Source organism: Gobio gobio, assembly GCF_949357685.1.
Source record: "Gobio gobio genome assembly, chromosome: 3".
NCBI lineage: Eukaryota > Metazoa > Chordata > Actinopteri > Cypriniformes > Gobionidae > Gobio > Gobio gobio.
In genome coordinates this window covers 28,289,151-28,315,596 of record NC_137099.1, presented here as the reverse complement: position 1 = coordinate 28,315,596, position 26,446 = coordinate 28,289,151, and the positions used below count along the sequence as shown (strand labels likewise).

Here is a 26,446-nt window from a genome sequence, read left to right as displayed (position 1 = left end):
AGGAAAGCTCCGTTCTTTATCGCATATTATCTGAGAACAGCGGACAGAGGCATGATAGAAATGTGTTTATGCTTTTTAAATAACAAGTAAAAAAACAAATACACAGGAAATGAGTTGTAAAAGTGGTATAGTTACTGGATGCAACTCAATATGAGCAGTGTAAACACACGCGAGGTGACAGAGTCCAGTCCACAGGTCAGGTTTAGTCTGAAAGAGCAGACGGAAGTTGAAGCGGTATCACTTCTATCAAATGAGTTCAAGTTTCACCTGGAAGGTTAGTTAGCACAGTGATGGAGGTGGAACTGAACACCTACAAGGCATGTGATGATAGAAATCGTTGTAAAACCTGCTAACTGCGTGGTTTTGCAGACTTGCAGGTGAATGTAGATCAGACACACAAAAAAGAAGAGTTCACACTATCATTAGCAATGAGTTCAGGCTCTGTTATCCAAGCAATTAGAGAGCAGCTTGACATGCAGCTTCAAGAGCTGACTAATGTCCAGAGATTACAGACATTATGCTGATGACCAGCTACAGCACAGGAAAAGCTCTACGGGTGCAGATCTTTTAGTGCAGAAAAAGGTATTTGATCTTGAATGGGGAGATCTGCATTTTGACAATACGACACCTGGTTTCAGTTTCTGGGCCATTAAGACCTCACTAAATCCTAACTGTGTGGATGAGGCACTGACTTTAGTATTGTCTTGGAGTATCCAGGTCATTGAGTGTTGTTATGTTAATGACTCCTAAAATGTTGATACAGACTGTGTTTTGATATGATAAAGGTCTGCTCTGGGCTTTTCAAGAGGGTCAGGTTGAGTGTGTTTATCCTGTCTCTACTCTTCACTCTTGCAAAGGAGGTTTTTGGATGGGGTAACTGGGGTTTGATCTGGACATAAGTATGTCCTGAATAAATCATAATAAAACGAAAAGATTTATTGGACCAACACAAGATCAGTTTTTGTTAGTTAGTTGATAACTGACACCCTAAAATCCAAAAATAAGCTAGGGATGTGAAAACAATTGTAGATAGCAATAAAAGCTTGATTGCGCCTAGCTTTCAACACATAATATTACGTTTAATTTCTTGTTCTTAGCCGTATAAATGTAATAATAACATTTAGAGGTAAATATTATGATTATTAAATACAATGTAGATGAAATATGATTTAATGTAAGATTTATGAAATAATATTTATTAGACTTTTTTTTTTACTAGCAGTGAATGCTTATAAATGCATTGGGATTAAGATGCTAAATACGCGCGTTGTGGACCCGCCAATAGGCGCATATTACTAACGTGCTCTTTAAAAAACAAAAAAATATTGCACCATTGACTTTAGACAAGGTGTCAGTTGGTCAATGGCGCAGTCATTTTCAGTTGCCTCAAAATAGCAACGCGCCAACAACGTGCCTGAACACACCTCATTTTCAGACCAGCACGCCCATGGGCGCACAAATGCATTTGTTATTTAAACAACATGGTGCAGGATGTGAAAATGATAACTGCGTCGGGTTGAAACTAGCAAAATACACTTGCGAGAACACTGCATTGCACCAGGTGTATGATAGGGCCCCTAAAGTCAATAGCGCAGTATTTTTTTGTGTTATTTAAAGGGTGCTTTAGTAATATGCGCTAGGCGGGTGCACAACACATGTACACTCTGCTTATTACACACACAGGGATGCGTAGCAGCACACAAACATGCCAGATATTCAAATAAAAGAATTACAATGTAAAAGATGGATAGTCATTGCAGTAATGATGAATGAAATTGGCTACTTATTTAACCAATCGTGGTAATACACATGTATTTAAACTGACTCATCAGGTTGAGGGTGTCTATATTCCACCATGTAAATAGCGAACCCGCCATGGTGCAAGCGCAAATGGCTTTTAAAGGGAATGGGAGATGAGACTCTGATTGGTTTATTGCACCTTACGCCCAAAACACACCCATAGATCATTAGGTACAACCCTTTTGGACCATGCGCCTGGTGCGCAGACCGTTTTTTCCATCGTTAAACTAGGAAAAGTGGATTTGGACACGCCCTAAGTGCACCTGTGCCATGCGCTTCAGACCATGCGCTTAGATTGTTAAAATAGGGCCCAATGTGTTATTATTATTATTTTGATGCTGGTGTATCTGGACAATATTGAGTTTGATTTAAATGTGTTTTTACTTTAAAGGGTTAGTTCACCCAAAAATGAAAATTCTGTCATTAATTACTCACCCTCACGTCGTTCGAGACCCGTAAGACCTCCGTTCATATTCGGAACACAAATGAAGATATTTTTGTTGAAAGCTGATGGCTGAGAAAGGCCTCCATTGGCATTCAGTACACTTATACTCCCAAGACGGATAAAAGGCACTCAAAACATCGTTACAAAGTCCATCTCACCACAGTGACTCTACAATAATCTTACGATGCGACGACAATAGTTTTTGTGCGCCAAAAAAATCAAAATAACACCTTTTTCCAACTTGTTACTGCCTTCCGTGTGTGCCTCCACGACGCATGCGCGAGAATATGACGCAGATCCGGCGTTCGGACAGATGACCCAGAAGTGATTTGTTTACAATCAGAGGAAGACGCGTGTATCTCAGCTGTTGAATTCTACATTGATCGTGCTTTAGGTCTCGGTGTAGTTCTCAAAATGGGGTTAGAGTGTGCATTTCATGGATTCCCGAACCCCGGCGCTACGTCATATTCTCGCGCATGCGTCGTGGAGGCACACGCGGAAGGCAATAACAAGCTTTTTTTTGCGCACAAAAACTATTGTCGTCGCATCGTAAGATTATTGTAGAGTCACTGTGGTGAGATGGACTTTGTAACGACATTTTAAGTGCCTTTTATCGGTCTTGGGAGTATAAGTGTACTGAATGCCAATGGAGGCCTATCTGAAGCCTTTCTCAGCCATCAGCTTTCAACAAAAATATCTTCATTTGTGTTCCGAATATGAACGGAGGTCTTACGGGTGTCGAACGACATGAGGGTGAGTAATTAATGACAGAATTTTCATTTTTGGGTGAACTAACCCTTTAAAGATTATCTCGATATTGTTAAAGATTTAAATTTCCCCTTTTATAAATCCTAATCAGGTGGCTATGTCATATAACTAATTGATTGCAGTATAAAAGGACTCTTACGGTATGTTTACACGACAACAAAGTACTAAAAATGGATTCAATTAAGCAAAGTTTAATGCTAATCAAAGATTTGTTGATCTGGGTTTTATTTTAAATCGATCACTTAATTTTAAACACAGATTAACTCCGCAAGAAGACTTAAGAATTAGAATTAAAGGGCTGATCGAGCAGCATAGGCAGAGAGTGAATCGACGCCAGGCTAAAGAATCCTTAAAAGTGCAACCCACCCTTAAATTTATTAAAACAGTGATATTAAAAGATGAAATTCAGTTTACACCTTTTTGATGATGCATACTATATACAGGCAAATAGATGAGCCAAGAATATGAACACAATGCGTTTTCTTTATAATGTCTTACGATGGAAAAAAAACTAAACGAGAAACCTTGTGTTGCATTAATATTCTGTGTTAATTTGCTTGCCTGTACAAAGTATGCATAATCAATAAGGTGTATATTGAATTTGGTCTTTTAATACCACTGTCTTACTACATTAGAACTTACTACAAAGTACAAACCTGGTAAAAATGACTGGCAGTCAATGGAGGAAAGCCTTGTTTTGGCCTCCAGGCGGGCGTTCCTATAATGGTGTGAAAACTATGAATAGTCTGAACATGTAATACCCATGTGCATGACGTCACCATTTTCACAAAATTATATTATATATTATAGTTTATACGCAGACAATAACCATATCGTTTTCAAAAACTTGCACTTTGAAACACGCTTTCAAAAGTTCGCATTTTCAGGCCCCCAAAATGCCATTGTCGTGTAAATGAACGGCCAAAACTTTTGTTGTTTAAACGTCCCGTCAGTGTATTATGTTTCACACCCTGATGAAGACGTATTAGCTGCAAAGCGTTGGTGTGATATGAAAATGTTTTAAAAAATGTTTTAGCCATGAATAAATAAAGGCTTTATATGCTTTTTGCAAGGAAGAAAAGTTGTTGGTGTTTTAATGCCACTAGTGGTCATTTCAGCTGGAAAGTGCAGCACATTTTATTTTTAGGGACGTTTTTAGAGGTATTTTGTCCAAAAAAATCTCCACTTAGTCTCTCAGCTAAGTATCAACTTAAGAAGGTAAACAACAAAACTGAGACCAAAAAAAACAAAACAAAATGAACAGGTTATAACAAATTTGTATATGTTTTGCATATGCCCACCACATACACTCTGTCTTCATGAGGTTTGCTTAGCAAATACTCAATCTCTTTTTAGCACTAGTAGAAGGTCTTCTGATTTGTGAAATCATTGGTTGATTTAGTGAAATCATTAAGGCGAACAGCAGTTTGTCAATCCATGTGTTGAGTAAGGAAAATGTAAATGCATTACCAATGTACTAAAGCTTCAAGACATGGTAAATTTTCACCAGCCCCCCCGAAAAGTAGGAATCTTCAATTTGACTTTCAAAGCTTACATTTGAATTTCACTCTTAAGAGAAAAAAATAATCTAGCTACTGAGGCTCACCAAGCTGGTCCTGAGAAATTCATGGATAAAAACATCTCCAGCCCCCCAAAAAAACAAAACAGATGATTTATAACACAACATGAATAGTTGCTTGTTAAATCAAAATTGAGCATCAAATGCAAGTCTTGAGGCTCATAAACTAAATCTCACTCTATATTGACATTTGCAATATGGGTGGAGAGTAAATATACGTGCCACGTGGCTTTACTCTGTTAGCAGACACATTATTGATTCAAACAAACTAAGAGCACAATGTGAAGGAACCGTCTCTTTCAAATAACATTTGAAAGGCTTTCTCAAGGGCTCAGTGGTGAGTAACTTTACAGTTTGCCTGTACCTGGCTATGTTTGAGTTGCAACTGCTGATTCATAAACCCAAGCCAAAGTGAACAAAGTGAACAAAATTGTAATTTCTCCTCCAAATGATGAAAGGGGAATTTTTATATGGCCAAAGTCTTTGAAAAGGATTAACTGCACGAGTCTGTACTCTGAAATATCTGGATATTATTATTATTATTATTATAATGTGATGTATTAGTGTATATTATATTTGTATGGTACTATATATTCAATAATAGACAGTGGACACTAAATGGATCCACATATGATTTGTTTATATAAATCATGACCTGTTCACCTGCCTAAATGAGGGAAACTATAGCCTAATATTGCAAACAATACAGCCATCTGCTCATCTAAACACTATGACATTCAGAAGAGCTCATGAAACCTGAAACTGAATCAATATGTTTATCGACTAATACAGAAAAGGGAAGTGCTGCGCACACAAACTATATAATGACTTGAGCATTACAGAGGGATGTGAAGTCAGGAAGATTCTATGCCATTCAATAACCCACTTAAGAGAGGATGTTGGGAAAAGGCCCTTGATGGTTTTTAGAGTGGCTACAGTAACTGCAGTATGAAACTAATAATAAAAGAAACAGGGCTAGACACATATTATCCAGCATGCATTTTAATTTTATCAGCATAATTTACTTTGATAGCACATGAAATGTTGGGCTAATGACTTCTAATCTAAATAGCCTAAGAATTGTTTCATATTGAGCAAGGTGGAATATTTGTTAAGGGTTTGTAAGCTCCCAGCATGCATTGCAGGATGAATAAAGTATTGGTCTGCATCTCAATGTGCGTACTATCCATCCTAAATAGTATGTGACATTAGTAATATTCAATACTATTTAGGGCGGATAGTGTGGATAGTATGCACATTGGGATGAATTGTTTTGCTGTTGCTGACTAGATTTATGTTGCTGTTTTTTCTTTATGATGTTTGTTTACTGTCATTGAGGTTTGAGTGTTAAATGTTTCTATATTTTTCTATACCATGTGTCTATATTTTACTACTGCACACAATATCCTCTTCAGAGGCCAAGATCACTTCATTCAACTGTGTATAACAATGAAATAAAGATTCTTGTATTGCTAATTTATAAGTTGTTCAACAAGAATTGTGTACTTTTTCTGACATTAACTTTAACTTTTATTACAAATGTTCAGAGAACGTAACATTACTGATGCACATATGTTGCCTTGTTTCTTTTCTCAACAACTTGACAACTGTGTGATGAACTGCCATTCTAAAAAACTCAATCAATAGATGGGTGTGTGTTTCCATTAGAAAGCTTCTAATTTTACCAAAAGCAAGGAAAAAAAGAAAATAACCCTGACAGAATCAGAATCCCTGACAGGTCAAGAAAGAGCTAATGTCAAGTCAAGTCAAGTCACCTTCATTTATATGGAGCTTTTTACAACAAAGATTGCTTCAAACAACTTTACAGTGATAATAGGAAATTAATTTTGTTTTTGATGAAAAGTTTTCGATTAATTTCTGTTGTAAAAACTAGTTATTTTTGATGTTATTTTGGCCTGGTCCACTCCTGAATTTGATCCATTTGTTTCTGGTTTATCACTATTTTCTTGTTAATAAATGCACTTTTGTTTGACCTTTACATTGTGAGTGAGCGTACATTCCTTTATGTTACGGCTGGCCCTAGATGGTCTTAATATGTTTTATATTGAAATAATTTGAATATTAAAAACTTGTTTTTATGTACATAAAAATGAAAATGTAATAAGGGGAATGATTGTGATATTATTATAAAGGAGGATGATGTAAAATAAATTAAGTGAACTTTGGGTCTTGCACAGAAGGTCTAGAGGTTTGGGGTCAGATTGTCATTGTCTTGGTATATTTCTTGAACAATATAATTTTGACTAAAATCAAACTCTATTTAAACAGATTTTGCTTTTGTGAGTCAAACTATTATGATGTGCAGAAATAAGAAAACAAATGAGCTCAAAAGAACACTTATATTGGATAATACAAGCACATATACTTACAAAACCTAAAGAAATGGTATTATGGTATAACGGTATTGATTTTAACAATGTGCACTTTGAAACCCATTTTCAAAAGTTTGCGTTTTCAGGCAAAAAAACGTCTCGGTTACGTATGTAACCCTCGTTCCCTGAAGGAGGGAACGGAGACGTACGTCGGAACTGACCGACGAATTGGGATCTGATCTCAGAGACCAATCTACTTCGAGTGTATTAAAAACGAGCCAATGGAGATTGGCATGCGATCCACGCATTCCACGCACCGCCCCGCAGCGCGGGTATAAATAAGGAAGTGGAATGCTTGATCATTGCCTTTTTCTGCTGAGGAGCCGAACTAGTGACTCGGCCCCCTAGCGGAAGCACAGCACCTGGCGACGGGACGTACGTCTCCGTTCCCTCCTTCAGGGAACGAGGGTTACATACGTAACCGAGACGTTCCCTTTCAGTCGGTCACGTTCGACGTACGTCGGAACTGACCGACGAATTGGGATCCCTACCAAAACGCCAGGGCGCTGGCCCTTCCAGCGTCCTGCTTGAGCGCACTGGACCGTCTTAGATGGTACGGAAGTCAGGGCTCCAAGCAGGGAGGTCAGTCACTGCTGTTTCTGCAAGACCCACTCAGTGTGACTATTGGATAACGCTGGGAAAGCGTGCCCGTCTCGGGAGATGGTACGCTGCGGAGCCACGTCCTTCAGTAGAAGGCTAGGTGGCAGAATACACATAAGGACTAACCTGGCAGGGTAGTGCAACATATGGCAGTCTCTGGGGTGGTTCCAGCCTGGTCCCAGGGGGGAAAGAACACGCCCAGAGACGACAGAGCGGGCTCTGTCAAGGGAAAGACACGGGGCTAGCCGAGTAGGGCAGCTGGTACCGTGGAAGAATACACATATGGGGTAGCCGTGAGGGGACCGCTACATATGGAACCCAGCCTACACACACGTTTCACAAGCATACGGGTGCAGGCCTGGCGTCAGACGGCCGCAACGTCTGGCACCGCAGGGGTGACGGAGGAGCTCGACAGGGTTAGCCGTTTCCGGGGAACACAACTGGAGAAAATAGACGCACGTATCCGGCCCAGAGGGCGGGAGTGGCGTTGCAAGCCGACACTTAGAACGGGCACTTAGCGCTACTGGCCACTGGGGGCGAGGATGCGGGAAGATACCGGCTCTACACGGAGGCTATAGAATCTAGCGAACGTGTTAGGTGTCGCCCAGCCCGCAGCTCTACATATATCTGTCAGCGAGGCGCCTTGAGCCAGCGCCCAGGAAGAAGCAACACTCCTTGTTGAGTGTGCTCGCAACCCGAACGGGCAAGGCACGTCTTGGGACTGGTAAGCCAAGACGATAGCATCCACTATCCAGTGGGCTAACCTCTGCTTGGAGACAGCCTTTCCCTTCTGCTGGCCTCCGTAACAGACAAAGAGTTGCTCTGAGGTCCGAAAGCTTTGAGTCCGGTCGTCGTAAGCGCGAAGAGCGCGGACGGGACATAAAGCCTGGGCTGGGTCTGCCTCCTCCGAGGGCAGCGCTTGCAGGTTCACTACCTGGTCCCGGAAGGGAGTGGTAGGAACCTTGGGCACGTATCCAGGCCGGGGTCTCAGGACAACGTGAGAGTTGGCCGGCCCGAATTCTAGGCACGATTCGTTGACCGAAAGTGCATGCAGGTCCCCTACCCTCTTGATGGAGGCCAATGCCGTCAGAAGCACTGTCTTCATTGACAGGATTTTAAGCTCCACAGACTGCAAAGGCTCAAAGGGAGGGCTCTGAAGTGCTCTGAGCACTAGAGCTAAGTCCCAAGAGGGTAACGAGTTTGGACGAGGAGGATTTAGCCTCCTCGCACCTCTGAGGAACCTGACGATTAAGTCGTGCTTTCCTATGTACTTACCTTCGACTGCGTCGTGATACGCCGCTATTGCTGCGACGTACACTTTGAGGGTGGAGGGAGACAGCCTTCGCTCCAGCCCATCTTGCAGGAAAGAAAGCACGACACTAACCGAACACCTTCGGGGGTCTTCCCGGTGGGAAGAGCACCATTCAACGAACAGGTTCCACTTCAAAGCGTAGAGGCGCCTCGTAGAGGGGGCTCTAGCAGAAGAGATGGTGTCCACCACTGCCTGTGGTAGACCACCTAGAACCTCCGCGTCCCGTCCAGGGACCAGACATGGAGTTTCCAGAGGTCTGGACGCGGGTGCCATAGAGTGCCCCGTCCCTGAGAAAGAAGGTCCCTCCTCAGGGGGATCGGCCAAGGAGGGGCTGTCGCGAGGAGAGTTAGTTCTGGGAACCAGGTCCGGTTGGGCCAGTAGGGCGCAACTAACAAGACCTGCTCCTCGTCCTCCCTGACCTTGCACAGGGTCTGTGCAAGAAGGCTCACTGGGGGAAACGCATATTTGCGCAGGTCCCGGGGCCAGCTGTGCGCCAGTGCATCCGTGCCGAGGGTGCCCCCGGTCAGGGAATAGTACCACTGGCAATGGGTCGAGTCCGGAGAGGCAAACAGGTCTACCTGTGCGGCTCCGAAGAGGTCCCATATCAGCTGGACCGCCTGGGGATGGAGTCGCCACTCCCCCGGAGGTGTCGACTGGCGAGAGAGCTCGTCGGCTGTCTGGTTCAGCGCACCTGGGATGTGAATGGCACGAAGCGACCTCAGATGCTTCTGACTCCAAAGGAGGAGGTGGCGGGCGAGTTGGAACATGCAACGGGAGCGTAGACCACCCTGACGGTTGATGTACGCAACGGCCGCAGTGCTGTCCGTATGGACCAGTACATGCTTGCCACGTAGCGGCCCCTTGAGGCGGCGCAGTGCCAAGTGTACCGCTAACAACTCGAGGCAATTGATATGCCAATGCAATTGAGGTCCCGTCCACAGACCTGAAACTGCATGCCCGTTGTACGTGGCCCCCCAGCCCGTGGAGGAGGCATCCGTGAAGAGCACAGCATGCCTGGACACTTGTTCTAAGGGCACTCCGGCCCGGAGAAACGAAGCGTCGGACCATGGGCTGAAAGTTTGGCGGCAGTAAGGAGTCACTGGGACCCGGTACTGGCCGCTCTGCCACGCCCACCTCGGGACTCGGCCATGGAGCCAGTGTTGAAGCGGTCTCATATGAAGCAATCCGAGCGGCGTTACCGCGACTGCAGATGCCATATGCCCCAGGAGCCTCTGAAAAGATTCCAGTGGGACCGCCGTCCTGTTCTTGAACGAATTCAAGCAGTTCAACACCGACCGGACCCGCTCTTCCGTGAGGCGCGCAGTCTGGCTGACCGAATCCAGCTCCATACCGAGATAAGAGATCCTCTGCGTGGGACAGAGTTTGCTCTTCTCTCGGTTGACCCGAAGGCCCAACAGGCTGAGGTGACTGAACACCATGTCCCTGTGTTCGCACAACTGCTCCCGAGACTGGGCGAGTATGAGCCAGTCGTCGAGATAGTTGAGGATACGAACGCCGCGTTCTCTGAGCGGAACAATGGCTGCCTCTGCGACTTTCGTGAAGACGCGAGGCGACAGGGACAGCCCGAAGGGCAGGACTTTGTACTGATATGCCTTCCCCTCGAATGCAAAACGTAGGAACGTCTGTGTCGAGGAAGGATAGAGACATGAAAGTACGCATCCTTCAGGTCGATCGCTGCGAACCAATCTTGGGGACGGATGCATTCGAAGATGCGTTTCTGCGTTAGCATCCGGAACGGGAGCTTGTGCAGGGCCCGATTCAGGATACGCAGGTCCAAGATTGGCCGTAACCCACCCCCTTTCTTGGGTACAATGAAGTAGGGGCTATAGAACCCCGCCTTCATATCGGCTGGAGGAACCGGCTCGACCGCGTCCTTCGCCAGTAGGACATCGATCTCTGACCGCAAGACCTGAGCATCGCTGCTTCGCACGGAGGTGAAGAGGATGCCCTTGTACTTGTGAGGCCGGTGAGCGAACTGAATCGCGTAGCCGAGTCTGTTGGTACGGATGAGCCAGCGAGACGGCCTGGGGGCGAAGCCCAGAGACCGCACAAGCGGGACCAACGGCACCACAGACGTACCCGGGGTGGGGCAGCGAGGCGGAATAGACAGACCCGACTCGGGAGGCCCGGAGGCGGCCCTGAGTGTTGTCTGAGTATTCCAGGGTGGGGCAGAGTGTGGGTGAGAAGGCCCGGGGGCGTTCTCGGTGCCCACACTGCTGCCCCCTGGCGAAGGGAGGGGAGGAAAGAAGTGACAAGGCCCGGGGGCGTCGCACACTGCCAACCTGGCCCTCTTGGGGCCCAGGGAGAGAGGAAACTGCTCTGAAAATGTGGGTACCGCTGGACTCCGGAGAGCCAGCGGCAGAGTATTGACACCAGTCAGGGCCCCCGGTCCTCCTCCGGGGGGTTGAGGGAGGGGTGCGGACACCAACTCCCTCGGAGCAGCTCCTGTTCTCCCTGGGCTGCCCATCTCAGGGCCGCTTGCCCTTACGCTTGCTTGTAGACTAGCAAGCCCTGAGTGGGTTGGGCGCCTCCCTTACGTCCGACACCCTGCCTCCCAGATGGAGGCTGCTGCCTGGGTTTCGCAGGGGCAGAGGCGGACGCAGGGGGGGGCGCCCTCGGCGACAAGCAGGCAGAGGTGCTGCGAATTAGGATTTTTTTTTTTTTTTTTAAAACACCTCTGTCTGCTTCTAGGCCATCGAGAACTGCTGGGCAAAGTACTCGACGGCGTCGCCGAAGAGGCCAGCCTGACAGACGGGCGTTAAGGAACCGAACTTAGTCGGACTCACGCATATCTGCCAGGTTTAGCCCCAGGTTCCTGGACCACTAGTGTGGACATCGCCTGACCCAGGGAGCGTGCAGTGACTTCCGTCGCCCAGAGAGCGAGGTCCACCACCGCACGCAGTTCCTGCATAACCCCTGGGTCGGGACTACCCTCGTACATGCAGGACAGAGGGTAGTGAGAGAGGGAAAAATTTATACAGATTTTGGCCCTTTTGGTGTTCCATATTTTGACACCAAATAGTTCCATACTGCTCATTTTTCCAATGCCCATCCGGGAAAAAAGGCACGGGGGTAGGCAAGGCGATTTAAGCGTTGCACTACGCCTCAGCCACCCGGGAAAGCATGGCTGCCAACTCTGAATCTGATTCAGCAAAAGCACACACCATTATAGTGGGAAACTCAGCATCATCATTTCCAGTGCATAACAGCCCTCTCTCCGATGCAGCAATTGACATCTATCCTCTGCCAGAGCCACAAATGAAACATTAGGTCTCCTTGTTTTAAAAGGACCAGCAATCCCATCTGTAAGCTACCAGCAGGCATGTGAAACAGTGAACGTGGCCGTCAAACTCGACGGCACACGGTGCGCTGAACGCTCAAGCCCTATGAAAAGGCAAGACGAACACCGCACCGACGTGGTCATGTTCTCATGAGAGAACATGAACCACCCACGAACAAAGTCTCGGCATGCTCATGATGCGATAGAGGAGTGGGGGCCCGAAGAGATGTACCCGGCGGGGATGCCCCACTGTAATCCTCAGGTCCACCAAAGCTTATTAACTAAAGTAGTCCTTTTCTGATGCACCAGAAAAGAAACTAGATCAGGGAATAAGGAAAGGGACTCAACCCCATTTGAGGTTTCATAGTCTGGACCGCGCATCTAGAGAGTGCCGAGTGACGCGCTGGGTTGCCGTGGCAACCCCCGCTGTCAGCCGGCGCTCGACGGCACACGGCGCGCTGAACGCTCGAGCCCTTACGAGAAAGGTGAGACGAACAACGCGCCGACGTGACCATGCTCTCCTGAGAGAGCATGGATCACCCACGAACGCAATCACACATGTTTATATGTGAGAGAGATCGTGGCCGTCAAATGAGGACAGGAAACAACCGCATCCAGAAACACACGGTTTGAATGACATCTTGAAAAAGACGCAGGGTCAAACCGTGTTGCTCTTTTAGAAAAGGAAAACCGCTCTTTCAGTGCTGAAGCACTCAGGGAGATGACCGCGGCTCACGCAGTTCAGATAGTGCAAGCCTGCGTGAGCACTCAGAAATGGAAACGCCCAGCCAACCAACAAAACCAGCTCTTTATCTCCTCTGAAGCGGCCACCCGCTGAAAAGCGCCGTCACACCCGCACTGGAACAGCAATCCTTCTCACGAGACTCGAATAACACTCTTCGTAGACACAGCAATGACGCTGTTCGGCTCCGAAAAAAAAGGCAATGATCAAGCATTCCACTTCCTTATTTATACCCGCGCTGCGGGGCGGTGCGTGGAATGCGTGGATCGCATGCCAATCTCCATTGGCTCGTTTTTAATACACTCGAAGTAGATTGGTCTCTGAGATCAGATCCCAATTCGTCGGTCAGTTCCGACGTACGTCGAACGTGACCGACTGAAAGGGAACTAAACAAAACGGCAAAACGGATCCGTGTAAACGGGGATTGTTTTGACAACGTTGTCATCTGTTTTTAGTACATCATTGTCGTGTAAACATACCCTAAAAGAGACATCAAAAATGTGCAGGACCAGGATTGGGAACCACTGGATAAGTTGACCATCATGTCTCATCCTTAACCTATCACTGAGGGAATCAACTGAAGATCAAGATATTAGAAGGATTTTTTTTTATTATTATCTAAGATCTTTGAATATATCAAAATCTTAATGTATGTTTTACATTAAATCTTATGTATGTATGTATGTATGTCATGTTCAGCAGACAAACCCATCCAAAATAGTTTTTATTCAAAACCTTGTTCGCACCAAATATTTCGTGAAACATTTGGTGTGATTCTCTTTCTGTATGCACTAAAGTAAATTAATTGTCTCGGCATGGAATCTTAAATAATTATTGTGAACGATTTATCCATTTATATGTTTTACTTTTTTATGACCATGTAATTTTTAATCAAAATATCTTAACTGGATGGGAAAAAATTACATTATGGCTTCCCAACAAGCAATAGCGTAATTTCACCGTCTAGGTTAACTAGAAACAATATAGTTTGGCTATGAGTTACCCACTTCTAGCCAAAATAACCTTGAAGTTGGTTACATGTCGTTTTTGTGAGCTGTATGATATTCCATCATGTAAGCAAAATCAATAGCAAGGTGTTTGGTTTCATTTCTTTGACATGTTATCTAATTGATGACTAAGTCTATTCTTCGGCTATGGTTAAACGTCACTGACAGCCTTGTTTAAGCCTAGAACTTTTTAGCCATGGAATTTTTTATAGTGTAATTATAACAATATAAACCTTTAAATTATATGTTTTTGAACTGTAAAATAGACAGTAAACTAAGTGCTGTCCCGTAAAACCTAAAATGTTGCTACCGTATTTTTTACGGTTAAGTTCAGGCAACCATGGCTGCCGTTTTTTTTTTGTAAATTTTACAGGGATTTTTTTACAGTGAGTCCGCTTTCAGAACCTCACTGTGTTTATAATGGCACTCTTGCAAACTTTTCTAACTTAAACTTTCAGGGAAAACGTTTTATAAATAAAGCCTGAAAGAGTTATCGAAAGTGACATTGGAGTCATGCAACTGTGGCGTAGTTTGTTTATAGCCATTTAGATTGTATAGACTTCAAATTATAGTAGCCTTCAATTATGAAGATTATCATGATGAACAATAATTGCAATGATTTCAGCAATAATCCAAATTAAAAGCCAATGGAAAAATCCTATTGAGTTTTTGTTAAGGGAACCAGGGTGATTCTAACTTCAGGTTGTCCTTTAAAAAATCCCTCATCACTGCAGCACCATTATCAACCAGTGTAATATCAGCCATTCAAATCTAGCTTTTCAGTCTATGCTGTGAATTATCACTGAACTGTTGGAAATGTAATGAAAAAGCATTAAAGAAAGACATGGATGAAAGAGAGTAAATGCTACATGGACAGAGGAGCCACAGTGATTGTGTGTCCAGGTAAAGACCCAGACTGCAGCAGCACTCATGGCTCACAGGCATGTCTGAACACGACCACACCTCATTTTGACACGTCTCACCCTCAGGACTTTGACACCTGGCAACCCTCATGAACTGTCTTTCTTTACCTGGCCTCCCGAGTGTCTGTCTGTCTCAAGCCATCCCATTTCCTCCATTTAGTATCAAACACATGAATGACGGTCTTCTAGGCAATTCAACTAAACGTTGGTTGTCTGACAGACGTGTTTTATGATATTCGTTTTTTATATTATTATTTTTGAAGAGTATAGAATACATTTGCAGGTTGCTTCTTTGAAAGAAAAGTACAAATTGAAAGTACAAATTGGATGTCAAAACTGTGGTTGTTGTTATAATTGTCACCCAATTAGTTCACCCAAAACTGACAATTTTCTCAGTGCTTTGTTTTATTCTGTGGTACATAAAAGAACATATTTTAAGAAATGTCTCAGTGTGTTTTTGGGGTATACAATGGAAGCCAATGGTCACCAAAACTATCGATGTTGTTCTTCAAAATATCTTATTTTGTGTCACAGGTTTGGAACGACAAGCGGGTGAGTAAATGATAACTGAATTTTCATTTTTGGTGAATATTTTCCAAGCAATTCCAATATACAAATACATAACATGTAAAGTGTGTGTTCAGCTCTAGAAGAGAAAGGATTGTGGAAAAGTCTAAACACTTAATAAACACAATAAAATAAAGGTAACACTACAAAAAGGTTTAATTTGTTGACATTAGAGAACTACATTAGTTAACATGAACTAACAATACAAATAATTCTGAAGCATAGTCTTAAATGTTAATTTCAACATTTACTAACAGGCATACTAGATTATTAAAATCAGAAGTTGAATTTGTTAATAATGGCCATGAGCTAACATTAACTAACAATGGACAGTTGTATTTTTATTAACGTTATAAAAGATTAATAAATATTATAACAAAAGTAGGCTATTGCTCATTGTTAGTTAACTAAGGACTAAAAATTTTCTCAAAACAAAAACATTCGACATAGACATGAGATTAAGGTTACTAGAAAACAATGTCAAATATTGCCAAGACAAACTTGATAGAATTATCAAGTTGAGAATAATTCTGTAATAATATTTACCAAAATAATTTTGGTATTCTAAGCACTAAAGTCACTCAACTCTTACTAAAACGACTTAAAATGAAAAAATAACTACCTGGCAGATTTACCCAAAATCTAGAGAAAACTACAGCTAAGTGCAAATATGAGTTTTCTTACCTTTGTGATGGTCATGCAGTATGGAGAGAACTGAGAGTATAACCCAAGGCTACTAGATCCGCGTCTTTTTAAAAACTCACTCCCAGAAATGTGTCAGAAGAGAGTGAGAGAGAGCGAGAGTGAGAGATTATAGGATGAGCGGTACATCGATGCCGCAGTGTTTGAGGTGAGGTGTGAGCATCATCTGGCATCGGTTACTGTTCACTGTGTCACAACCGTGTCCTCCTAAAGAGGCGCTTGGGCGCTCAGACAGACTGACGCTCCATTGAGGTTTATTCAAATCCCAAGTCGCTGATTGTTTTATTGGATGTATTCATACACTACACTGTATAATCATTTAAATGTATGAATTCCAATGACTGTTACCCGAGGAACAAATGGATCTATCGGTAAGGAATCTCAATAAATGGATTAAATAGAAGTAATCGAAAACGACTATGATTGGTCCAGCATGTACTGCGGAGTGAAAAGTAACATATACCACGTGTCACTGCTGACTATAAGTTACACCGACATTTGTCTCGATAATAATTTCTCTTAATTAAGAATATCCCAGACAGATTTAATAGCTATTTAGTTTAAAGATATGTTTAAGAGTTAAAAAAATATATATTTTATTTTTGGACAAATGGGACCTTGTCCAATTAGAAATAACTTCCTCGCACTAAGCCCCGCCTTTTTTATACAGTTTTATTCCTCTCAGCTCTCGTCCCGTTTTTTCGATGTCTATGGGTGTGGGGCGGCGCTGCGGTGGACTGAAAGGGTGGAGAGATGATGAGAGATGATATAACCCATAACCTGTGTCTGAGAACACTGTCCCCTCCCCCCATCCCACGGTGATTCATTTGAGGACCAACTATATATTGGACAAAAAACTAAATTATGAAAATGTGCGGGATAAATGTATAGATATATATATAGACATTAATATTGTTGAATGTTTATTTCTACATTAAATGTTAACACTAACAATAAATAATTGTTGTTGCAAACGTATTTAAATTTTCAATTAACACCATCAAATAAGGCCTGTCAACTCGTTTAATCATACACGTATTAATTCTTACACTTATTTATTTCTTGTTTTCATTTATTAAATACGTATTTCTTCCAACAATGTGTGCCAGGCTAGCTTCCTTCTATTGGGTAATCACATAGTAGCCTACATATTTTAACGTGAGGCTTGGAATTTGGCAAGACAGATATAAAGAAGAAGAAAGAAAAAAAGCCCAGCTGCTGGTAGATGTCGATATTACGCCACTTGATTCCAATCTTTCTTCATTGACAACCATTAAAGACTGTCTATCGTATTCTATTCTATTTAGCAAATAAGTTTGGGATCACTATGACATTTTGAAATGTAATGTATTATTTACTTAGTGCATTAAATTGATCAGAAATCACAATAAAGGAATGTATAGTTATAAACTAATATTTCAATTGCAAATTAACGTTGTTCTTCAAACGTTTAGAGCTAGGAACATTGTCCCAGGCCTAAGACAGACTGACTAAGGGGTCCCAGGCTTATAGCACAGCCTATTCAGTAAGGAAATGGGACCCATTCATAAAAACATTCTCACAAGCACATGAATTTGAGCAACAGGCCTGTTTCTCCAGAGACTTGATATGTCTTGTTGTTGTGCATCTGGGTCGCCCACTTCTCTCACGGGCCTGCTTGCCGAAAAAATGGCTTTGCCACCACAGGTAACGTTTTTATAATAAAAACATAGATGCTACTTTAAATAAACTTTTTACATTATTACACATTTTGACTTTTAGATTTTAATGCTACCTTGAACAGAAGAATACATTGCTTTCCAAAACATAAAATGATCTGATTCAAAATTTCTGAATTGTAGTGTACAAATAGAATATATTGAATTATTGTATAGGGCTTTTCTCCAGGGGCCCACAATTGTATTTGAAGGGCCATTGAGATGAATGAAAATGCTAAACGATAACATTCTCCACATTTCAGTGTGCAAACATGTAGGTTTTTTTTTTTTTTTTTTTGCCATTGGCAAATTAACAGGAGATATCAAGGCATTGTTGTCTGTTTTGGAGAAAGATATCTATTGTGAATTATAATATAATTAAATGCCGTCCATTAGAATTTCTGATTAATTGTTATACAATTCCTCAAACATCACAGACAAGTTTTTATATAGTTTATTCTAATGAGGCTTGCTTATCCATAAATTAAACAAAGGCTAAACCAAATTTTGCCAAATAGCTCTCCAGTTTTAGAGGAACCTGAAAGTGTACATCCCAACCTTTAGTGGGACTTCAGCAGTAATTTGATGAACAACACATTGGAAACAACGTAGCTAGTGTGAGCACAATGCAATGCAAAGTAGGTTGGTGTTTTGATCATTTGTAGATATGAGTGGATGACTGAAAAAATCTGAAAACGGTTGACATTAAGGAACAGATGAAAGACAAAAAAAAAAAAAAAAAACAACTTAGCCACCTGACCAGGAAGAAATCTAATGCAAAATAGGAAACCATTTGAATGAGATGTCAAACAGAGTTCACTATGCACCTGAGCAGAGAAGGCATGTCTTACAGAATGCATCCATCCATCCATCCATCCATACATCCATACATCCATCATAAAGACACTCTCACAAGCAGTATGGAAATGCAGACTGAACATCTCCATGGTTTTGCACAACAAAGAAGGAGCAAATCTTTTCTTTATTTTCTCCTCCCCATCATTAGTGCAAAGAGCGCTTCAGAATCTTCTACGGTGTGCGTAGCATTGGGACCATGACATAAGCATTGGGAATGTTGATCAAAAACAAAGTATATACCTGGGTTTATTATCTGAATAAATTTGAAGCTTTTTTATATGAAATGAAATGAGTCGGGTTCAATTAGCTGGGAAAATATAATCCTTGTATTTGTTTCCCACAGCGAAATAAATTCTAAAAATTAAAATGCAGGTCTGAAGAAAGTAAAGAAATACGTGATTCTTCTAAAAATCAGAAGATCAGCTCTACTGTCCAAGGCCTTCAATCTCTTTCTCGAAGCGCAAGTGACAGGTTAATGTTAGCAGTCTTTCACTTCCACTATTAAGTCAATACTTTTTTATTCATCACACTCTTCTTCTTCCTCCTCTTCATCATCATCATCAAACTGGTCCTTTGAATCCAGATCATCCTCATCTTCAATCTGTAGAAATATCAAAACCAAGAGTAAGAAGAAGAAATGTAAGGAACAAGTTTTTCCATTCCACTGCGCTACTTTCCCATAATTTTTTTTATTATGTAAAAATAACGTCTAGAAGGCTGTCTTTAACCGTTGTGCTCACAGCATTCTATGGTTAACAAGTCAAGTTAAAGTTAAAAGTTCAACTTTTTTTAAACGCAGACTCTAGACCTTTTTTTCTCACTCCACTGAGCTGCATCTCGCATTTTTAACAGCAAAAATGTGCTCTGTGTGAACTAGCCCTAAGAATAGCTTCAAAATAGACCACAAACAAATCATTTAATGAATACAAAGCCAGTGAAACTACAGGCCCCATCATACACCTGGTGCAATGGGGCGCCAGGCACGACGCAAGTGTTTTTTGCTAGTTTCAGCCAAACGCAGTTATCATTTTCACGTCCTGTAGAAATAGCAAATGCATTCACGCCCATTTTTTCGCCCATGGGCGTGCTGGTCTGAAAACGAGGTGTGTTCAGGCGCAAACTGAAAACGACTGTGCCATTGACCAACTGAAGCCTTGTCTAAAGTCAATGGTGCAATATTTTTTTTGTTATTTAAAGGAGCGCGTTAATAATAATAATAATAATAATAATAATAAATATAGCTGCGAGCAGCCATTAACGGGGCCAAGCGTAAAGAACAAGACAAGACATGCCAACATGGCTGGGAGGGTTAGACCAACTGCAACAATGAGCAATTAAAGGCATTTTAAGATGATTTTAGGCAATAATGGCTGAAAAATCACATAGACAGTCACTAATAATATGATTTAATGGTTTGTGACTTTTGACCAATAGGTGGCGCAGTAACGAAATTGATGTGGTGTGGTCAGAGTGATATGACAATGACAAAGGCAAAGTTTGGAGTCATTATGTCAAAGCATTGCAGAGATACAGCCTCAAGAGTCATTTTGGCATCATGGCTCAAATTTGTCGCTGCAGTATATGAAAACGGTTTTGTTTGTTGACACGAAATTAATAACTTTGCTGACATGGTCTGAAGATGTTACGATTCGATTTTGGTGAAGATCAGACAAATGGTTTTGGAGGAGTTTGAAAAAGTAGGTTTCTAAAGGAAATCAAAATGGCGAATAGATTGTTTGGCCAAATATGGTAAAATTGAGATCTATGTTTTTGGCATGACCCAAGGAATCTATTAAAACCAGTTTTATGACAATAGTCAAATTTAATCAAAAGTTATTAGCATTATTGGAAAATTCATTATAACTTGTCCACAAGGTGGCGCTGCCTTGAATCTTTTTGAGTACTTTCAGGGCTTGGTGACGAAGACACCCACTGAGTTTCGTAACGATTCGCCAATGCGTTTGTAAAACATAGCACTTTCTGACAAAATTCTAAATGGTCGACGCCAAAAATGGTTGATATGGGAAAATTGGGTATGGTATGGCTCGGCGTGATGCCCCGACTCTAAAGAGACCAGTTTTGTGATATTTGGCTAAAGCGTTCTTAAGTTATAATTAGGCTTGCTATGATAGTCGGTGTTGCCGGTGTTACCGGTGTCCAGACTCAACACCGGTTACATCACTTGCCCACCGTGGCACCGCCCACCGTCTTTTTGATTTTTTTATAGTAATAAAATAATTTAGTTCAGTTAGAGAACAGACAATACAAATAAAAACTGAACGTATCTGCTTAATAAAGCAGGATCCGACCGTGAGTCTCAGCAGCGGCAGGAGTCATTCATCAGATTTAAGAGTGAGGAGCTGACTGAGATGATCGCGGAAGATTTGGTTTCAAAGCGAAACGTAAAAGCGCCTATTTAAGGGAGTTTGTCATTTGTTTTGTTGTTGTTTTTCATTAAAAATAATAGACTAATGAATCCATAATTCAAGCAACCCGCAGCCGAATTGGCGCTAATTTAAAACCGAAAGTTAAATGTGCACGGCTGCACAGAGAGCGCATTGTTTACTTTCGCCTGGCTCCGCAGTGCGAGCCACCGCTACGCTGACTGCGCGCATTTATTTTTGCCGCGCGCACCCTCGCGCTCGTGCAGGCGCGTCGAGTATAAACGAGGCTTTACGGACGAACTGTTATTCATTCATGGCGTGCATCTCAATCATAGACCGATCAATGCTTGATCAGTGCCCTGACTACTGAACTAGGGAACTGATTGAGACGCACCCATGGCCTCACAGAGCGCGCATTTACAGACGAGCGGTCATTCACGGTGTGTGAATACGCAACACTGGCGCGTTTTCAGTTCAGAGCGGTCGTGTGCATGCTACTTTCGGTTAGATAGAATTAGTGATTTAAAAGCCTCCGCCGGTGATACCGGTATTACCGGTGTTGTCACACATCAATTAACCGGTGGGAAAATGTCCTCACCGTCACATCCCTAGTTATAATCAAAAATATCACATTTTTGTATCTCTGGACCACTAGGTGGCACTGCGTCGAAACGCTGCAGGCAGCCTCAGGTCAAGGCTGGCATAACACACACCAAGTTTGGTTAGAATATGATAAAGCGTTGCGGAGATAGAGCCTGACTTTCATTTTTGTGGGCACTTTGTCGATTTCATTCGAGCGTTATTCAATAAGAATTTGACTAATCATCTCGAGTCTAATACGGTTTTGTCAGCATAGTCTGATGAGTATCGTGTTCAATTTTCGTGCAAATTGGAGCAACAGCCTAGGAGGAGTTCGCAAAAGTAGGTTTTTCTGTTAATTAAAAATGGCGGGAAAATTATTATGACGGAAAATGACGTCATAGGGTGCAATCGAATTGGCTTGAGCCAAGGAATCAGAGGAATTCTGTTTCTAGCCCTTACGGTTCAAAAGTTATTAGCAAAAATATGAGTCAAACTTTGGACAGGTGGTGGCGCTAGAGGGATTGATTTAGAGATTCCAAAATTGGTGTGGTTAATGCTGGGACTGTCCTCTATCTGTGTGCCAAATTTCACAACTTTCCCGCAAGCGGTTCTATGGGCTGCCATAGACTTCAATGGCGGAATAATAATAATAATAAATCTAACGATTTCTATAGGTGCCCGCACCTTCGGTGCTTGGCCCCTAATAATAATAATAATAATAATGCGCATATAGGCGGGTCTATACACTCTGCTTATTACACACACAGGGCAGCCACACACAAACATTTTAAAATATGAAAAATTAAAGGATTAAAATGTAAAAGATTATTATTGTGTACATAAATATAAAAAGGCCTACGTGTCATAATGGATAGTCATTACATGTATCAGAATTACCTATTTGCAGTAATGACGAATGAAATTGGTTAATTATTTGACCAATCGTGCCAATACACACGTATTCAAACTGACTCGTCAGGTTGAGGGTGTCTATATTCCGCCATGTAAATAGTGAATCCACTTTTAAAGGGAATTGGAGATGACATTGGTTTATTGCACGTTACGCCGAAACACACCCATGACTCATTAAGAGAATAGGGACAACCCTTTTAGACCATGCACCGGACGAGTCAACCATTTTTTGCCGTTAAACTAGCAAAAGTGGATTCAGACACATCCTAAGCGCACTTGCGCCGTGCGTTTTAGACCATGTGCTTAGCACTCCAGAATAGTGCCCTTTCTGTGAGGTAATGTACCGTCTCTCCCAAGTCCTTGAGTCTCTGTTTCAGGCTCAGAATCTTCTGGTCCTGGTCAGCAAGTAGCATGAGAAGATCGTCCTGCTCCTTCTTGGACTCCTGCACCTCCTGCTGCAGCTTGCTCTTCTCAGCCTGCATGATGGCAGCTGTGCTTGTGGCTGAAGCAAGGTCTTTCTCCATCAATTCTCGACTCCCCAGAAGAGTTTTAACTTCCCCCTGAAAGAGCGTGAGATGGACAGAAAAAGGAGCAAAAATTGGGTTAAACAGCAAATGATGTAAAATATAAAAGCACATCAAATCAGTAAATTAGTACATTATATTTGTCTATAGTAAGTCACCTTAAGCTTTTGCGTCTCTGCTGTCTGAGCAGAGAGCCTGCTCTCTAACCCTGCTATTTTCTCTGTGTAGAGACTATTTTCTCCTGGAACTGCAGCCTGAAAGAAAGACAATAATGAACTGAAAAGTACATTCACTACCATTTAAAAGTTTGAGGTCAGCAAGATTATATTTGAGAGAAATTAAATACTTTTTTCTGCAACGGTACAGCAAAAGACAGTAAAGACATTTACATTCAAAATGCACAAAAATGCACTCTTGTGCATTTCTTGGTGGAGTGGCTTTGTTTGGAACTATTTTCATTGGCATTCTAACTGTATTCTACAACCATGCACTTTTCCCCCCTGTTTTTTTGGTTTCTGCAAAGTGACTGACACATTGTTAAAACGACAATTATGATATTATTGTAGACAATAAATATTGCGCACCTTTATGTACTCGACTGCTGCTCACGGCATGAGGTGTGTGCTTTCTTTCTGGTAACATTACGTTATTAACTAACATTTAGTAAATTCATTTTTGCAATTTGAGAATAGAGTTGAATAATTAAAATATAGAATCATGCTTTTCTCACTCCCCTAGTGGATTGATTGTGGAAGATCATTCCTAGTGGAATGAATATCACTGTGGAGCTTGTGATTCTGAGATTGAATTATGCAACAGATGGTTCATAGGTGAGCTGTGCAGATGCCATCTAAGGCTGAGACAACAGCACACTGGACTGTAGTGTCTGTACAATTATCAATGAGTGGAACACACTTACTGTGGTCTCAGATCCTCTGAGAAGCTCCTGTCTTTCAGTCTGTAATTGTGTGATCTCCGTGGTCTGGCTCTGCAGCTGAGCTTTCAGCAACTCCAACTCCTGCAACCAAACATAGTGTTCAAGGTGTTTGGTTTAGCAGGTGCAGAACCGTACATACGGTTATGTGATGGAATCTTGCTTGGAATCAATGAATATAATGAAGAGAAAGGGTGGAACTTTACCCCTTGTAACACTGTGACCTCTGAAGTTGAGCCCTCTGCTGATGGGATGCCCTCAGCTTTCTGTTGAGAACGGAACAAATATTTCCAAATATACCAGTACAGTTAAAAAGTTTTGGGTCAGAACAGATGCAATAAATTGATCAAAAGGGACAGTGAACACATTTATAATGTTATATTAAGCAGCAACTGTTTTCAAAATGCATAATAATAAGAAATGGTTCTTGGGCATCAAATCAGTATATTAGAATGATTTCTATAAGATCATGTGACACTGAAGACTGGTGTAATGGCTGCTGAAAACAAATTACATAAAAATAATAATAATAATATAATATAATATAATATAATATAATATAATATAATATAATTAATATAATATAATATAATATAATATAATATAATATAATATATTAGGGATGCAACAATACAGTTAGTCCACGGTTCAATAAATACCTCGGTTCAATACATACCGTGGACTAACTGTATTGTTGCATCTCTAATGCGTATCAATAATACGAGTGTGCAATGTCGTGGAATGTATAGCTACGCAGTTTTTCGCGTGCATATGATACGCACTCTATGGCGTGTATATGACACGCTCTTGGGTAGGATAGGGGTGGACATTGCCGGACATAGACGACTTTAAGACAATATTTTTATCAACACTTCCTTCAGGCCGTTTTTATACGTAAATGTTCCAATCAATGATCCAATCAAGAGTTGATTTCACTAGTTTCACAGCTGTGGACACTGAAGGACTTCTGAGGTAAATGTAATGCTACGTGACATTGTTCTCAAGCAGTTTGACGTCTTTCCGCGGTTGAAACACTGATTGAGCGATTACACCACATGAGACGTTTCAGTAAGTGTTAATGTATCCTCAACATACCTTAAGATATTAATTCATGTTTATTCTTCTGGAAGAGATGATCGCGTTCACTCGCGCACGCTTGAATTGACGCGCCTCTACAGTGATCAGTCGTCACATTAAAGAGCGTCAAAACAGCATTTATCGTTTGAATTTCGTGATGAAATGGACTGAATACTTATCGGTAATATGTTCGAGTGGGAACTAGCATTAAAGTGCGTTGAGCGCTTAAAAAAAGCCGACTGTTAACTGTTAAAGATTGCATTCGGAACCGTTCGGTACACACGGGCACCGAACCGAAAGCCATGTACCGAAACGGTTCGGTACGAATACGTGTACCGTTACACCCCTAATATATATATATATTAGTGCTGGGCATCGATTAAAAAAAATTAACTAATTAATCAAAATTTTTTCTGTAATTAATCGCGATTAATCGCAAGTTTTTAATATTTTAAGTTTTTAATATTTTGATATTGTAATAATTTCAGTTACTCTCCAAATTAATGTAGTATTAACAAGAAAGGGACAGTTCACTCAAAAATGAAAATTCTGTCATCGAGAAATGAATACAGGTTTGGAACAATATTAGAGTGAGTAAATAATGACAATTTCAGAGGTGAACTGGCCCTTTAAGTGTGTTCACTATAGGCTGCGCTGCTGTCAATTTAAGACCTGTGTGCATCTAATATACAGACACATGCCGATTTTACATTCACTTTAGACATAACAGACTGTGTTTATGTTAACCTTGTGTGTATTTGCAGTATTAGCGTAGTAAGACGACTACTTAGTCACTTGTTTAACAGGCTTTTAGTGCGCGCGCTCAGCGCATGTTAACACAGTGCATAAGCACGCGAATGAAATGTTTGACCGGCAAGGTTTTAAAACGCATGCAAATAATGAACTTTCGTGATTGTGAATAACTATAGTGTTCCGTGAGTATAACTCTACCACTAACGTGTGATGTGAATGTATGTTGTGTTGTACAGTATATTGGGATGGAGGCAAATGATAGAATTTGTAGAAAAATAATTAATTAAATGCAAAACCGAGAAAAAAAAACGCAATTCACAAGCGCGTATTGAACCGTGAATGCCGTACCGAACAGTTCAATATTATATTGAGAATTGTGGCATCCCTAATACGCATTCTCATGTGATCGTGTTGGTCTGCAGCAAATTGCATATTTGCATATCACCGGAGTTCGTCAACTCTAAAGTACCACATCAATGCAAATTAGAGTTAACGTTAATCCAGAGGTACGACCTAGCACATCCCATGATACCAACTCTATCAGTCAACGGCATCTTCAAAACACATTGGAGTAAACACTGAAAAG

The 26,446-nt window shown here is 41.7% G+C and overlaps 2 protein-coding genes across 5 annotated transcripts in view; both read right to left on the bottom strand.

Moving 5' to 3' along the window:
* coro2aa (coronin 2Aa) overlaps positions 1-16,348 on the bottom strand; it is a 35,513-nt gene extending 19,165 nt beyond the window's left edge. The window contains exon 1 of the mRNA XM_079812143.1: positions 16,122-16,348. Within this exon, the coding sequence (XP_079668269.1) occupies positions 16,122-16,136 (15 nt within the window). The 5' untranslated portion in view covers positions 16,137-16,348. The remainder of the gene's footprint in view (positions 1-16,121) is intronic.
* An 831-nt stretch (positions 16,349-17,179) lies between these two features.
* uso1 (USO1 vesicle transport factor) overlaps positions 17,180-26,446 on the bottom strand; it is a 39,054-nt gene continuing 29,787 nt past the window's right edge. For 3 of the 4 annotated variants that reach the window (XM_079812137.1, XM_079812138.1, XM_079812140.1), the window contains 5 exons: positions 24,237-24,296; positions 24,016-24,114; positions 23,255-23,350; positions 22,917-23,132; positions 17,868-19,295 (listed from right to left, as the gene is read on the bottom strand). In XM_079812137.1, coding sequence (XP_079668263.1) covers positions 19,212-19,295; positions 22,917-23,132; positions 23,255-23,350; positions 24,016-24,114; positions 24,237-24,296 — 555 coding nt within the window. In that variant the 3' untranslated portion in view covers positions 17,868-19,211. Of the gene's footprint in view, positions 19,296-22,916; positions 23,133-23,254; positions 23,351-24,015; positions 24,115-24,236; positions 24,297-26,446 lie in introns of all 4 variants that reach the window. The other variant, XM_079812139.1, reaches the window with a different exon arrangement.